General features: G+C 42.6%; 1 protein-coding gene and 1 pseudogene across 2 annotated transcripts; both read right to left on the reverse strand.

The window, feature by feature from the left end:
- Positions 1-382, reverse strand: part of LOC126991814 (peroxidasin homolog pxn-1-like) — a 38,609-nt pseudogene extending 38,227 nt beyond the window's left edge.
- On the reverse strand, positions 375-5,410 carry LOC126991813 (neogenin-like). Of its 2 annotated transcripts, XM_050850484.1 has the most exons (7): positions 5,355-5,410; positions 4,822-4,927; positions 4,374-4,532; positions 2,981-3,186; positions 2,122-2,221; positions 999-1,136; positions 375-385 (listed from the first exon to the last, which is right to left on the reverse strand). In XM_050850484.1, exons 4-6 carry the CDS (start codon positions 3,176-3,178, stop codon positions 1,126-1,128), a joined length of 309 nt encoding a protein of 102 aa, XP_050706441.1. In that variant the 5' UTR covers positions 3,179-3,186; positions 4,374-4,532; positions 4,822-4,927; positions 5,355-5,410; the 3' UTR covers positions 375-385; positions 999-1,125. The 2 variants fall into 2 exon arrangements, with proteins under 2 accessions (XP_050706441.1, XP_050706440.1); XM_050850483.1 differs by lacking the exon at positions 375-385 and having other exon boundaries at positions 998-1,136; positions 1,963-2,221.
- Between the last annotated feature and the right edge of the window lie 10,610 nt (positions 5,411-16,020).

A 16,020-nucleotide genomic window follows, 5' to 3' on the forward strand; every position in this document is an offset into this window, starting at 1 on the left:
AGCAGGGTTTACCCACATGCCCACAGAGCCAGAAGTGGCATTCACAGAGCATGCAGGTAATGGGCCTCAAGTCAGCCTCAGGGAGGGAGTGCTCCATGATGAGGGACAGTGTGGTGGGACACAACATGTGCATAACTGGGAGAACAGTGACTGATGCACCACAGCAATGACGGCTCCCTAAGACTAACACTTCCTTACCTGGAAGTCGTGAAGCTTTCCACGGAGGAGAATGGACCAAAACCTTTGACATTGTGAGAGTGCATCTTGTGCAAATACTTCCTTGAAGGCGTCAGTCCATGGACGGTGAGGGTGAGCCAGTCCCCCGTCACTTCCCCCATCACCCAGTCACCGACAGTTTGGTCCGTGGTGAGGAATATCACGTAGCCTGGAACAAACAAAATTACTCTCAATAATCTTTTTTTAACCGTGTACCAGTGACAGGCAAAATTTGTGGCTTTACCGTGTAGCAGCGACGGGCCTAAATAGATGATGCATAAACTGATCACAAATGCATTGATATATATTATAAAATGGCTTGCCTGAGTGATGATTTTCTCTCTCTCTCTCTCTTTTTTTTACGTCGCGGCCTATTGCGCCGGTAGGCTTCTTCCCGGTGGGTCCTGATGGTCGGCCCAAGGCAGTGCTTAGAGTGGCCTTTCAGAAACATGATCCCTGCAGCTACTGGGTTAAGTGCTGCCCATAGCTCCAGTAGGCTCTTTGGAGGGGCCTCTTGGATGACCCCAGCCCGGAAGTGGCTCAGGCAAATTGTATTTATAGTGGCTGACAGGATGTATGGTTCTTGCTTCCTGCCTGGCCCACGCTGCCCACCACCATGACCTAAGTCACTGTTTATTTACTATATATCCAGGTCTTTTCCACGTCAGTGAAGGTGTGTTCCCTTAACTATGTAGTCTAGTACATCACTGTGGTTTGGCACACTGACTCTTTTTTATTTTTATATAATTTGAAGATGCCATCCTGGTAACCCATCAGCTCACCTGTGATCCTCCCATTGTTCCGCTGCAGCGGCTGCCGGGTGAAGGTGGTGGTGGACGGCTGGCCAGGGAGGGCCAGGACGGTCAGGCCACCAGCAGGGTGTTGGAGGCCACCAGGCTATAGGGGGACTCACGCCAAACCTGATGGGGAAAAGTGTGTGGGAAAAAGTGTGATTTTGGCACACCAAAACTTCAAAGTTCCCCCATCATGCATATATATATATATATATATATATATATATATATATATATATATATATATATATATATATATATATATATATATATATATATATATATATATATATATATATATATATATATATATCCTGGTGAGTGATTCATAAGTTTCCATAGGTTACTTTAAGTTTAAGTTTAGGCCTGTACGTCTGAGCACAGTCAAGGATCCAGTTACATACTTGTTCAGTACTTGTTTGTAGTTGGTACAGGAGCAGGTTTAGGACAGATAGAGTTGCCTGAAGTTGTCATTTTCATGACAAAATATTATATTATTACCATACAGAAGAATATCTACTTCTATTCTGTTACAGTTTGGTTGCAAACCTTGGTTGCTATTATGATACATTGCCAGCCAAGTTAGTAAAGACTAAAGGAGGCTGATTTTTTACCTAGTAAAAAACATGTCAAGTTGGCAACATTAGCGCAGGAGGATATAATAATGTAGGAATCTTTTTTTTTATACTTTGAAGAGAATAAATGAATCATTGCACATGAATAGGTTGTTTTACTTTATCATCTTTGGAGCACATCATTTAACCTATGGAATACTTTTACTCAGAAAAAATACAAATAAAATCAATGATTTAATCATTTGATTAAATCAATTTGATTAAATCATTGCCAACCCTGCTGTGCTGTTTCTAATACCATTATGTAAGGTTCATTTTTAAGTATTTGCAAAAGGTCAATGAAAAAATCAATATCTCAAACACTAATAATAGCTCACCCTATGAGTCATAATTTCTCTGTGCCTCATCACAGCAAGGATTCAGCTGTGCAGGATTTCCTTGAGAAGTGTTGCAGGACTGAGTGAATATTTACTGATAGAAGAACGAAGGCTTCCAGCACTGTGGTCTCACCCTGATGGTCTTCACAGCAAACTCACACACTGTTGATGGCTTGAGGCTGTCAATGAGGCAGGTCACATCCGTGGCGTTGACGTAGCGGCTGGAGGATGAGGACGAGAAGGTGGTGCAGCTGTTGTACTGCAGGAGTCAAAGGTCAGTATTAACAGGGAGTCAGGTACAAGGACGGAGGGAAAACACAAGAAAGGTCACTGGATGAAGGACTGGCTTGTGAAATGAGACATGAATGACAGGAGGATAGGAAGGGTGTGAGGGAGTGCTTGCAGGAAAAAGAGGATGTGTAAGTGAAGGATAAGGATGTATGAGGGAGGATATGAGGTGTATAAGGGACTGTTTGCAGGAAAAAGAGGATGCATGAGTTATGGATAAGGATGTGTGAGGTGGACGTGAGGTGAATAAGGGAGTTTGCTGGGACGAGAGTATGAGTAAGTAATGGATAAGGATATAGAGAGGAAGATATGAGGTGAATGAGGGGCTGTTTGTAGGAGGGAGAAGGATGCAAGTTACGAATAAGGATGTGGAGAGGTGGATATGAGGCGAATAAGGGAGTGTGTGCAAGGAAACAAGAATGTGTAAGTGGTGAATAAGTTCCTTGACAAATGACTAACTTTTCCGCTGCTGTGTTGATGCAAGTGGCAAGTCTGTGACACAGTGCACAAAGAACATGAGATAAAACATATATTTTCCAGCTGATGACTGCCCTCCCTGAAGCAGCCCAGCAACACTACCCAAAACTGACCTCTTTTGACCTCCCATTCTTCATGCTTGTGTTTGGAACGGCATCTAGTGGCCTTTTAATTGTTGTTTAATTTGTTTACCTTGAGTTGCCTCCCTTGAAAAAAAAAATAATAATAATAAATAAATAAATAAATAAATCACCTGGTTCTGGCTCAGCATGGTGTCTGCCCACTGCAGCACCACGGTGAAGGGCGTCAGCACCACGGCCTTCACCCACACCGCCGGGTCCAGCGTGGGTGCCACCACCTCCTCCTCCTCTGGCTGGGTGCGGACTTGCTGGTACACCGGTTGCCCGTCACCCACGTTGTTGAAGGCTCGCAGGCTTATCACAAACTCCATGTTGGGTTCTGAGGAGATGGAGAACTTGTTATGGACCTAATCGTAACAATACAACAATTTTTTCACGACCCTTAACCCGTCCGCTGCGATTGGCACGGATTTTGCCTTCACTTGTAGCCTGGTAACATAGTCCCAGGTCTTTCTCTCGCTGTCTGTGGTGGATAGTGGAGTGTTTCCCATGTGGTATTGGTGTGCTGGATATCCCCTCCCAAGGTGCAGGACTACACTTTTCTTCACTGAACTGTAGCCACGGACACTTTTTGTTCCATTCCTGTAGCTTGGCGAGGTCTGCTGCTAGGAAATCCGCAGTCAAGGGATTAAACTGGGCAGAACAGATAACAAATAAGATAGACTAACAGACAACAGGTAAAAAGACAGATAACAGGCCACAGATAACCAATGAATAACCTGACTAACATTATGACCACCCAGGAAATATCTGAGAGTTCAGGGCAGACAGAGGAATGAGCCTGAACGATGATGAGTCTGAAAATGGCAACTCAGAATACCACCTCCTTTCCCTCAATAATTGCTCTCATGGTCCAGGGTCTTCACAATATGGAGAGCTAACTTTATGATGGTGTGTAAATACTTTTCTGTGTGTGTTTGTGTGTGTGTGTGTGTGTGTGTGTGTGTGTGTGTGTGTGAAATGTTAACAGACTCAATAAATGTTTAACTATGATCTACTTAGCAAGATCTCTACCTTCACTTTACTTTGCTTAAATGAAAACTTGTTATGGACTCCATCATCATTTTTTTGGGGGGGGGTGAATGTAATGTTAACTCCAGACTCAATAAATGGTTAACTATGATATCATTTCACCCATTGACTGTGGATTTCCTACCAGAAGACCTCACCAAGCTATAAAAATGGATCAAAATGTTTCTACTAAAATTCAGTGAAGAAAAATGTAAAGTCCTGCACCTTGGGAGGGGATATCCAGCACACCAATACCACATGGGAAACACTCCACTGTCCACCAGAGAGGCAGAGAAAGGTTACCAGACTAACAGTGAAGGCAAATCCGTGCCAATCGCATTTGACAGGCTAACAAAATCTTTACCTTCTCTTGGCTCAACACAAATGTAGAAGTGGCTAATTCAAAATCCCTGTCTTGTGGAGAATCACACTGCAGGTCTGCATACTACTTGGCCAGAAAATGGAAAATTAGTCACAAATGATCATCTTACACACCCAGCTTATCAATGAAGTAACCGTGCTGCTTGCTGTCCACGATCTTGGAGTAGATGTCCGCCACGCCTTGGTCCCAGGCAATGGTGTAGCCGCACAGCAGCACATTGTGCTGTGCGGGGGGCTGCCAGCACACCCTGATGTGGTCAGTCAGCGCCACGGCTGTAATGGACCACAAGATACTGCAGATAACACAGTGGCTCCACCATCATGATCACTATGTAGGTTTTATCATGGCTTCCAAACATGAATATTTTGTACCATGAAAACAAAATTATACGAATGTATTGTACCTGTAAGTTATCCTAAATTCTATGCACAACACATATATTAGGTTTATACTGTTTGTTGGGAATTAAGAATGTAAGTGATGGATAAGGAGGTAGGAGGTAGGAGGGACAATTTGAAGGGGACAGAGGATGTAAATCACAACACTGAGGGAAACACTCACCCTTCAGACCAACTGGCTTGTCTGGGACCCTGTTTTCATGGAGGTCATTGGTGAGGTCCCCGCCAGGGTGGACTGAGTGTATGGGCAGTGCCGATGACCGTGAGTGCTGCAAGATGGAAATGGAAAATGAAAATGAGGAGCTGTTAGCATATTCTCAACATGGAAAAATTCCACTTACATTAAAATTTACTCTGTTGAAATGAAATGGGAAAAGTATATTTGTCCCTTTGAATGTGCATTTCCTAGCAGAAGACCTCATCAAGCTACAGGAGTGGAACAAAAAGTGGCTGCTACAATTCAATGAAGAAAATGTAGTCCTGCACCTTGGGAGAGGATATCCAGCACACCAATACCACATGGGAAACACTCCACTATCCACCACAGAGACAGAGAAAGACATGAAACTATATATATGATACTAGGCTAACAGTGAAATCCAAACCCGTGCCAACCGCAGCGGACGGGTTAACCCAAACTACCTGCCCCGTCCACGGACCCCCATAGGGCACGGAGGGTAGACGACCGGGGCTTACATGTCAACGCCTACACGCCCCGCCACGGCACCGCTACAAGGCCGGGAGGCATTTTTACACTCTGTATACTGACTCAACACCATACCCTCCGGCGACCAATGAGACGCCTCAGAGACGAGTGCGTCATTCCCTCCGCCGACCAATCAGACGCTTCACAGACGAATGCATTACTATGACGTCACATCGTCACATAAATCCTGTAATCATTTTTTTTTATTCATTTCAATCGTACAATGTGTATGTCTGTTAGCTAATGAAACGTAATGTTTTTATTCTGAGTTTTTATTTGAGTATGGAAAATACTATACGTTAAGTTACCGTGATAAATAAAGAAAGAAAATAAGATTGTAAAAGAAAATGGAGCATTTAAATGACATACTTAAGTAAATACAACTTCAGTCTCTCTCTCTCTCTCTCTCTCTCTCTCTCTCTCTCTCTCTCTCTCTCTCTCTCTCTCTCTCTCTCTCTCTCTCCCAGGAGGTAAAAGTGAATTACCAACTAGAAAATTATACATGTATTCATAGACATTATACATAGAATGCAAAAAATATTACCTGCAGTCATAGGCGGATCCAGGGGGGGGGCCACGGGGCCATGGCCCCCCCCAAACGCTCTGAGAGTATGTTTTGGCCCCCCCCAAAGAAATTCGTGACAGATACTGTCAGCCTCCCTCAATCATATACATATCATGTAGAACTCGATAGTCGATACTGCATCGCTCTACTACATAAAACAAAATCCAATTCTATGGCCTCAATGCACAAGCGAATCGGAATTAAGCGCTGAGAAGGAAGGCCTCTTCGGCCAATCAGCGATTAGGGAAAATACCAAGGTTGAGCTTCAGCAAGGACTTCTAAATATAGTATTTACTCAGGGCGTGCGCTGTCGAATCTTTAGCCCATAAACCTCGGTATATGTGTATATTGTCACTCTCCCAGCGCGCGAGCGATACTGCAAATTTTTGGAAAAATAGGTGTTGTTCACCAATGCCCTGTGTGGTAATTTCAAACGAAAACATAATAGTTTTTACTGCTATCTCATCGCCAATCCTTCCTCCTCTGCTCCTCATGATGAAAGATATTGGAAGTGTCTAGGTTGAACCACGGCAGAGATATGATGTTGGTAAGAGGTACCATTTTCAGCCGAGCGCACTTGTTCGTGCGGGTGCTGTTGACCTGGGCCTTGGTCTCCTGCCTCGCCCGCGCCATCACACAGTACGTAGGCATCCTTTCCTACCAGCTCGATTATTCATATTAGGCTACATATTTCGTATGTTTGACTCTCATAAAAATACCTTCTTCCGAAAATAAATGTTTTTTATTACATGAAAAAAGCTTCCATAAGCACAGTACAATTATGGCATATATACACTCATTAGGCTATATATTACGCAGGTTTGACGCTCATAAAATAACTCTTTACGAAGCTGAATGTGTTTTTGCTATTATATGCGAAGAAAATCTTTCATAAACACTGTACAAATATGGAATACATAAACATATTAGGCTACATATTACGCGTGTTTGTAGCTTACATAAAAATAAATCCTTACAAAACTGAATAACTTCTCTGCCTTTATATGTACAAGAAATACTTTCATAAACAGAAATATAACATGCGGTGGCTGAGCGCGCTCCCTGAGAATAGGGGTAGAGGAACAGGGGCCCGCTGGCGCGCTCCCTTCCTCCACGCATTCAGACACGGGGAAACCATTATCAGCACGTCTCTCCATTACAATGGTCTGTAGTGCTCTGGGAGGTTGCGTGAAACGTAGGACAGGGATGCCATCAACCACTGAAAGTAATAATTACGTCACGGGATTACAGATCTTGGCGGGAGAGCAAAGAGCGGGAACTCCCGCCACCCGAAGCTCTCCGCCCGAGCGGGAATTCCCGTCACCCGAAGCGTATGGGTTAGGGAACCCAGTCACCCAGTGATCGCGAGGTTTAGGCCAGTCATTTTATGGATATACCCACCACAAATTGCAATAGTAATGAAACTTGGCATTTTTGCTTCTTTTGACCCATGTAATAACATAGTAAAAGTCAAGGAAATTCGAGGCATTGGAACACATTCATTTCGAGCAACCACTTTTTGAAAGTTATGCACGAAAATACGCTAATAGAAATGGCATAACATTTTTTGTTATAACAGTGCTTTTGTTATTTCTTTCACATTTCTCAAAAGATGTCAAACATTTTTATTATTAAATAAATAAATTGAGATAATTAACGTCTAATAGCCAGACCAGCATGGTCTGGCATGATGCAAGCCGTGCACACTGGTGTACATCCAGGTCAGTCTACAGTCTTCCTGCTTCCCATGATCGACATGAACAGCAGTGATCCAACTTGCATCTATTCAACATTGACATTTCTATCTGAGCACGCCAAACAGTACAACGCAAAGGTCATCATCACAATTGACCAACCACTTTGATGGAAGGCGCTTACCATCATCGAAAGTCAATCGGAGGGCAGTGACTTGCGTAAGATTGTACTGCGCATGGGGGGCTTCCACACGTTGATGAGCTTCTTGGGGAGTATTGGAAATATCATGTCAGGATCTGGACTGCGCTCTGTTCTGGAACTGGTGTATGCCGAGAACACTGTAATGCACATGCTGTCTGGCAAGGCATATGACCGAGCTATCCGTGGGCATCTCTTGGTTGATGCAGCACTGAACACTCTCCTCGCAGAAAGGATACTTGGTACGCTAGTGCCTACTTGTTCGCAGGCTAAGAATGATGGTCCTCAGGGTATTGTAGAAGATGACGAACCAAGTGAAGACGAGATAATGCAAAGCATAGATGATGCACAGGCAGCCATAGATCCACATGATACCGAGTCAGGGTCGCAAAGTGTGGGAGCTGGACCAATTGACCTGTGTGAGCTGCGAGACCTGTATGATTCATTGATGAAGGGTGAGTGTTCTACTGAAGATATCCTTTCAGCCCCGGTTCTGGACTCTGTTCGTGACATCATGAATGTTGCCCGACAATCGATGAAGGATCTACGTACTGCACAGCTATGGCTGCAATACATGGACATGATTGACATATTGAGGACATTCCTGAGGTCGGAACGCACTGGTGACTGGCGTCTGCACGTGCACGCTTTGCACGACATGTTGCCCTACCTGGCAGCTGCAGGCCACAATCTCTACACCAAATCTATTTACGTCTACCTGCAGCGACTGGCACAACTGTCTATTCAGCACCCCGAGGTCCACCACCAGTTCCAGAATGGATATCACGTAGTGCGGCGCTCAGATCGGTACTGGGCCGGCTTGTCCACAGATCTTCTGATCGAGCAAGTGCTCATGAAGTGTGAAAACCACAGGGGACTGACAAGGGGCCATGGCATGAGCGAGTCGCAAAGGATCACGTGGCTGCTGTCCACCCCATATGTGCAGAGGTCAACATGGCCTTGCAAGACTACACATCAGTGCCGTATGGGACCAGTGACCAGCACAAAGAACAAAGAGCAGCTCGACAAGCACGGGACACAGATGACACACAAACTCATTGGCTACCTGTCATCAAAGGATCCCTTTGGAAACGATCCAACTCTGCAAAGCATTGACACTGGCATCACAGCTGGAGATTCGGTCAATGCTGACCAAGCAGCGTCAGTGGGCAGGAAGATCTTAGATGGAATGGTTGGCAAAAAGGTTCTTGATCACACGTTCAAGAAAAAAAATCAGGTTGTGACTTTAGACACACGTTCATCAGTGAAAAATGGCAAAGAATCTGTTCTGATAGATCCACAACTGTTGTTCCAACGTCTGAGTACGGCAGGATCACGCTGTGATGACCTCACTGATGTCTTCAAGTACGAACTATGCAGTTACCCACCAGCACTGTTTCAGACCATTGATATCCTGCTTGAGGCCGACAAGCCAGCGCTAGCCGAGGCCATTTGGAAACAACTCCCCCTTGCCGTTCGCAACACAGTGCTGCCACAGAATGTGCAATATGTTCTGGATGGTGGGGCATTGCTACACAGAATTCCTTGGAATTTTGGCGAGACCTATGAAGGAATCTCCAGTCACTACATACGATATGTTGGAGACAGGTATGGTAAAGCTGTCATAGTGTTTGATGGATATGTGAGCGCACCCTCCACCAAAGATGTAGCGCACAGCAGGCGCGTTCGATCTCACAGCAGTCCCCTTGTCAACTTCACAAAGGACATGGTATGTACTATGAAGAAAGATGACTTCCTTGCCAACCAAACAAATAAACAAAGCTTCATCAATCTACTGAGTGATGACCTTCAACGGCAGCACAACGATGTTCTTCATGCCAGGGCAGATGCAGATGTCCTCATAGTGGAGACAGCCATTGCATGTGCAAACACCAAGGACACCGTGGTAGTTGGCGATGACACCGATCTTCTTGTTCTCCTATGTAGTCGTGCAGGGCCCACATCACACAACCTGTTCTTCCGACCTGAGCCTAAGCTGACGTCAAGGAGGCAAGCAAGATGTTGGAATATCGAGCAAGTGCAAAAGACACTTGGACGCCATGTGTGTGACAAGCTCCTTGTGGCACATGGACTCCTGGGTTGTGATACCACGTCAAGACTGTACTCCATTGGCAAATCAGCAGCTTTGAAGAAGCTGAACTCCAGTGCGTATTTCTCTGGGCTTTTGGCAACGTTCAACACTCCTGGAGCGTCGAAAGAGGATGTCATGACAGCTGGAGAGAATGCCGTGGTTTGCTTGTACAATGGCCAGCCCGGGAAACACTGGACATACTAAGGCTTCAGCGCTTCTGCCAGAAGGTTTCAACAAGCACTGTCAGAGTTGAGCCTCGTACCCTGCCCCCTACATCAGCATCTGCAAAGCAACATTGCCTACGGGTGTATGTTCAGGTTCAGCAGTGGCAAGGAGTTGGCATGGATGCCAATGGTTGGGGATGGGCTATCCGTGACGAGAGAATGGTTCCCGTTATGACCGAGATGAAGCCTGCTCCAGATTACCTGCTAGATGCCATCCACTGTGGCTGCAATACAGACTGCAGCACCCGACGATGCAGCTGTCGCAAGTACAACCTGGAATGCTCTTCCGCCTGCAGTGAATGCAAAGGACTTCACTGTTCTAATGTGACCTTGCCAGAACCAGAAAGTGATCCAGAAGAAGAATGCGCTCTTGCTGGTCCTGAAGATGAATAAACATTTGTCAGTGTGGTCTGGTACATGGAGATGTCTTGGCAACATGATTAGACTTGACTCTCAGTTCATTCAACTCTTGATCCTTGGTCATGGTCATCTTAATTTAGCTAAGGTGAATGCCGGTGTCGTAATGTAACATGTATACAGTTGTTTGTCTAGACTCTAGAATATACACTGAAAATTTTATGCAGATTTTTTTTCTTCAAACCTTCTCTTAATGATTGCAAAATTTGGAAATGTTCCAATGCTTCGATTTTCCTTGATTTTTAGTATGTCATTCTCCACTAAATTTGACATTGAAAAATGCATGTTTCATTACTATTGCAATTTGTGGTGGGTTCGACCCAAAAATGACGTAGAATGACTGGCCTAGTTGGCTGGTTGGCTGACTGCGAGGCTGAATGCTTGCATCGCGCGCCTACGCTGTGTGCTCCTCGACAGAGGGTCGGAATGAGACAATGAGTAAACTAATTTTCGTTTTGAATCACAGCGCGCTGGATCAAAGTTTTGAATCAAATTGTGTTCAGACAGACGAGACAGTTCAATCAGCCAACCACTGTTGCTGTACGCTTTCTGCAATGGACATCAGAAAATTCTTTCAGAAAAAGGTGGGTAGCACTATTATTTTGGTGCAGGTTTTGGTAGTAGTTAGTACCTTTCAACTTTCTGTGTACTGGATCTGCAATACACTAATCATATATTCATTACATTATTATATACAGCCTATCATTAATAAATTTTGACTGTATCTTTCCAGCATGCTCCGTCGTCGATGAACAGTTGGCCCCCCCCAAAACTCAAGGCTGGATCCGCCCTTGCCTGCAGTTCAGACAAAAATAAATAGATCTCCTTAATTAGCTAACGAATGGGGTACGTTACATTAATTCTCAGAAGATACAGATATGTGAAATATTATTATGACATGTCCATTATAACACAGGGTTAATAACATTATTTTCCCTGCTCCCCCAAGAGTACCCGCAAAAAGATTTTTAAGGTAATTGTCCGTCATTGCAAATATATACAGATAATACATTCATGTACTATATAAAACTAAACAATATTACGAAAGGGCATAGAGTAATAAGAAAAGAAATTAAAATGTATATTTCATTAATTAAGCACCACATAGGGAGATACTACCATATACTGACTGGGAATAAGGCATCACAGATTGGAGAAGTACCACTGGCTGGGGAGCCCTATAGCCCCCACTATACAGGTATGTGGACAGGCTGCCATTGGTTCATACTCATAGTATAATACATCTCAGGGGCGGAAGTGTGTGTGTGTGTGTGTGTGTGTGTGTGTGTGTGTGTGTAAGAATGCTACTGAGGAATTAGGGAAAATAGGAGGACGGAGTAGGATAGGTATTGAAAAAGGAAAGTGAGGGAATTACTTTGTGAAAGTATATAAACAGATGGATGAATAGTTTGGTAGGAAACTAAGTGGTGAAGAAGAAGAAGAAGAAGAAGAAGAAGAAGAGAGAGAGAGAGAGAGAGAGAGAGAGAGAGAGAGAGTGTTTGGTGGTAAGCTAAGGCGAGGTCACTGTGGTATGACAGAATAATTTTCAACATCTAATGAGTGTGAACACAGTTGGAGATGTTACTGTAGAAAGTACGAGTATGGTGGGTATGGGAGCAGGCAAAATGCGAGCTTGTGTGGAGAGAGAAAAACGAACAGAAGAAAGCAGGATACTATATGTTACAAGTTGTAAAACTGTAAGTATGGATGGATTAACCCCATAAATGTTTAGTATGGAGATGTAGTGGTAGAGTGTATGCTATTGATATGTAAACTTGCTTGTGGACCATTAAGTGCAAGAGAAGTGGATGAAGACACTAACTGTCCCCTCTCAAGAGTAAAAGTGAGTGCAATAGCAATAAAAGGATTAGGATGCTCAGTGATCCAGGAAAAGTTTATGGGAGAATATTGACTGAAAGGCTGATGGAAATAACAGAGAAGGTTAGTAAGGAGCAAGGAGGTTTCAGGAAAGGGAAGGACTGCATGAATGAAATATTTACAATTAAGATGATAGTTGAATAGTATCTAGGAAGAGGTAGGAAACTATATGCAGCCTGTATGAATCTTAAGAAGACATATGATAGGAGAAGATAAGGAAGATCTATGGAAAGTTCTAGGAATATATGGTGTAGGAGGACAGTTAGGTAATGGAGGGAAAAAAAAGGCATTTCATAGAGGAGCGTATTCATATGTGAGGGTGGAGGTGAGACAGGGATGTGATGTCGCCATAGCATATCAATATCTTTACGGATGATTTTATGAGGGAAAATAAAGCCAAGGTTGGGAATATTGGAGCAAGATTGAGGTTGCATTTGCTGATTAGCCTGTGATTGGATGTTTGCAGATGACACTGTCTTGCTTGCTGACAGTAAAGGAACTTAAGATTAAAAATGTGGTGAATTAATTTAATAGGGTGTGTACAAGAGTGATATTGAAAGTTAAAGTAAATTGATCTTATTTGAGAGAAGAGGATATATAGGTGGTGAAGTTCAGCACGCATTGTAGCTAGTGTGTGTACCACTTGCTAAGAGATTCATGGTAATGATAACATAACATAACATATTTATAGGACAACAAAGGGTAGTCTACTTATCCGGAAACTGTGCTATGGATAAGCAATGTTTTGAACTGGTTTGGACACATTGAGAAAAAAATGAATGGTTAGTTGGAAAAAGATGTACATGAGTTAGGATACTTAATGGCCAGAGCCATGACTCTTCGCATTAGGCTGATTGAGAGATATGTTTAGTGCTAGGTTGCGTTGACTTTTAATTGCCTTTTCAATAAGGCTGCCTTTTCGTTTGCGACCCTTTCCAATGGGTGCAGCTCCTCGTGGCATGCCCACCTGGCGTCGTGCAACAGAAGTGGGCTGGCAAGGTATTTTGCCACGACCAGCTCCCTGCATAGCAGAACTACCAGTGCTGTGAAGAAGGCTGTTCAGTTGATTTGATGTTCGAACAGATTTAAGTCTTGACAACAGTTTCTGCATTCCCTCAAGAGTCTGTTCATCTCCATACTGAGTAGCAAGGTGGAGCATAGTGTCATTAATTTCTGTTATTACTTGTAATACTGCTGCACCTGTAGGTTTGGTAGAATTACTTACGTCTCCAGTTTCATTACATTCCACTTCTGGCTTTATGTTTGTAGGTGGCATCTCTACTTCCACATTATCTACATCATGAGCTGCACCATGAGACTTTTGTTTTCCTCCAGTATGTGAGTGATCATCCCTGTTACTGATTCAGAGTTTTCTTTCAAGGTAACAAAGAAATCCAAGGGTGGTACGTTTTCATTTCCAAGTGCAATACTTGCAAGCCAGTGCCTATTTTCTGGGCTATTTTCCAATATCTGAGGTAACTGCAAGAGGAACTGTTCTGAACAAGCAGCCTGATGTTTGCAAACTTTACCAGTCATACCAGTACTGCACTCGCACAAGCCAATTTTAAGATCTACAGTATACTGTATTTGTTCCTTTGACTGGCTTTTAACTATGAACTGATGCTGATCTTCATTATACCTAGTGATGCTTTCCTTACTAATGGAAATCCCAGTTGGTGGCTTCACTACTTTCCTTCTACAGAGAGACACATCAATGAGGCGTTGTTTCATATATTCATCAAATATTTCATTCATAAACATGATCAGTTGAGTCGTGTTGTAGGCTTTACATCTGCAGGGCAAACCAGAAACATGTATAGCATAAATTTTTGTCCTGATTTCTAAAATATTACACATTGGTGCACAATTATTATACGTATATTATATATTATAAAGGTTTTTATTAGCTAAATATCGATGAACATTATTTATAGAATATGTGCATAGCAAAACATTATTTTAGTTGTTTTTCACAGTGATAAAAATTTAATTATATGTCAGTGTACTGAATTTGTAACTTTTTACTATAAGGCACTAGTAGTTTAGTAAGGAACTTCTTTAGTGTTACAATACCACAAATTTGCTTAATATACAATACCTTGCTGCTATGGGAAATTGTATTTCTTCTCTATCTTCTAAGGTGAAAACTGAATTTCTTCCTGAATCCCTATCTTGTATGGGGAAAACTGTATTTCTTCTCTATCTTCTAAGGTGAAAACTGAATTTCTTCCTGAATCCCTATCTTGTATGGGGAAAACTGTATGTATTCTCTATCTTCTAAGGTGAAAACTGAATTTCTTCCCTGAATCCCTATCTTGTATGGGGAAAACTGTATTTCTTCTCTATCTTCTAAGGTGAAAACTGAATTTCTTCCCTATCTTGTATGGGGAAAACTGTATTTCTTCTCTATCTTCTAAGGTGAAAACTGAATTTCTTCCCTATCTTGTATGGGGAAAACTGTATTTCTTCCCTTTCTTCAATAGGGATATCTGTATTTTATGACAAATAATATACAAAGTCAAAATCTCTTCCAACGTCTCAAAAATTTTCCTAGAAATTTGCCTAGGGGCAATCTCCCTATGGCCCCCACTGGCTACGCCACTGGGAGGATTATTGGAAAAAGTACATCATTGGAAATTCGTCAGTCATCGATGGGTTCCTGCATATACAAACATTATAAGGAATATAATATATGTTTTATATGACGTGTCAGAGGTCACTTTACCATTTTCTTTATGTGTACAATGTATTCCATGTTTAACCCCATTTTTCCCGGAAAACAGGTAAAATAGGGCTGAAAGTTAGGTTTAGGAGAGGGCTGATTGACCTATTAGCCTTTTTCCCATAGCATACAGTATTAACTATGAACGAATTCGCTATGAACGACCCCGTTCATCGACCTATTAGACGTTTATAGCTTGACTGAGGTATATATAATGACAAATGGCACACTAACCTGTTGAGAATGATATCTTTAATGATGCACATGGTAGATTCTGCAAAATTATTTGTGTGGTGTCCACGTAGCAAAAATCCAGCCCTGTACACAGTACTCCATTCTTCCTTCCTTTCTATCAGCTTTGCCAGATACCTGTAAATGCAATATACTTTAACTACATTGAAATAACATATTATCAGTGCATTACTTATGTACAGTCCCCTGCCACCTCCAATGCCTCCACCAATGCATTTTCGTTCCTATATCTGGCAATTGTGGCTATATTAAGACAAAACAAATACATGGTGCGAATCGTTACTAAGAGAAGGGCAGGGTAGTTTAAACTTTTTGCCTGTCATTCATCACAGGTGGGAAGGACTTTGATAGTGTCAGACGAAATGTTGTTAGAGGAGTGGTCTGTACATGACATACACCAACAAGGAATGGTTATCTGTACTATACATTTTAACTGTCAAGAATGTACGCAAGTCAAAATGAATCTTATAATATGATGCATTCAAACATTCAGCAAACTGGACGATAAAGACAAGCAAGCCAGCCACCAAAACAAACGAAAAGCGCATACTAAATTTTAAAAGTATTAATCCACATCCGCATCAGTACATCTGCATTTTTAAAATTATCTTTA

This window comes from Eriocheir sinensis, unplaced genomic scaffold (genome assembly GCF_024679095.1).
Source record: "Eriocheir sinensis breed Jianghai 21 unplaced genomic scaffold, ASM2467909v1 Scaffold347, whole genome shotgun sequence".
In the NCBI taxonomy this organism is placed as follows: domain Eukaryota; kingdom Metazoa; phylum Arthropoda; class Malacostraca; order Decapoda; family Varunidae; genus Eriocheir; species Eriocheir sinensis.

Excerpts from the sequence above, each read along its gene's own strand:
- LOC126991813 (XM_050850483.1), bottom strand. The coding sequence starts at position 3,178 with ATGGAGTTTGTGATAAGCCTGCGAGCCTTCAACAACGTGGGTGACGGG. Across the intron at positions 2,222-2,980 it reads CCATGCTGAGCCAGAACCAG|TACAACAGCTGCACCACCTT; the intron begins GTGATTTATTTA and ends TGACTCCTGCAG.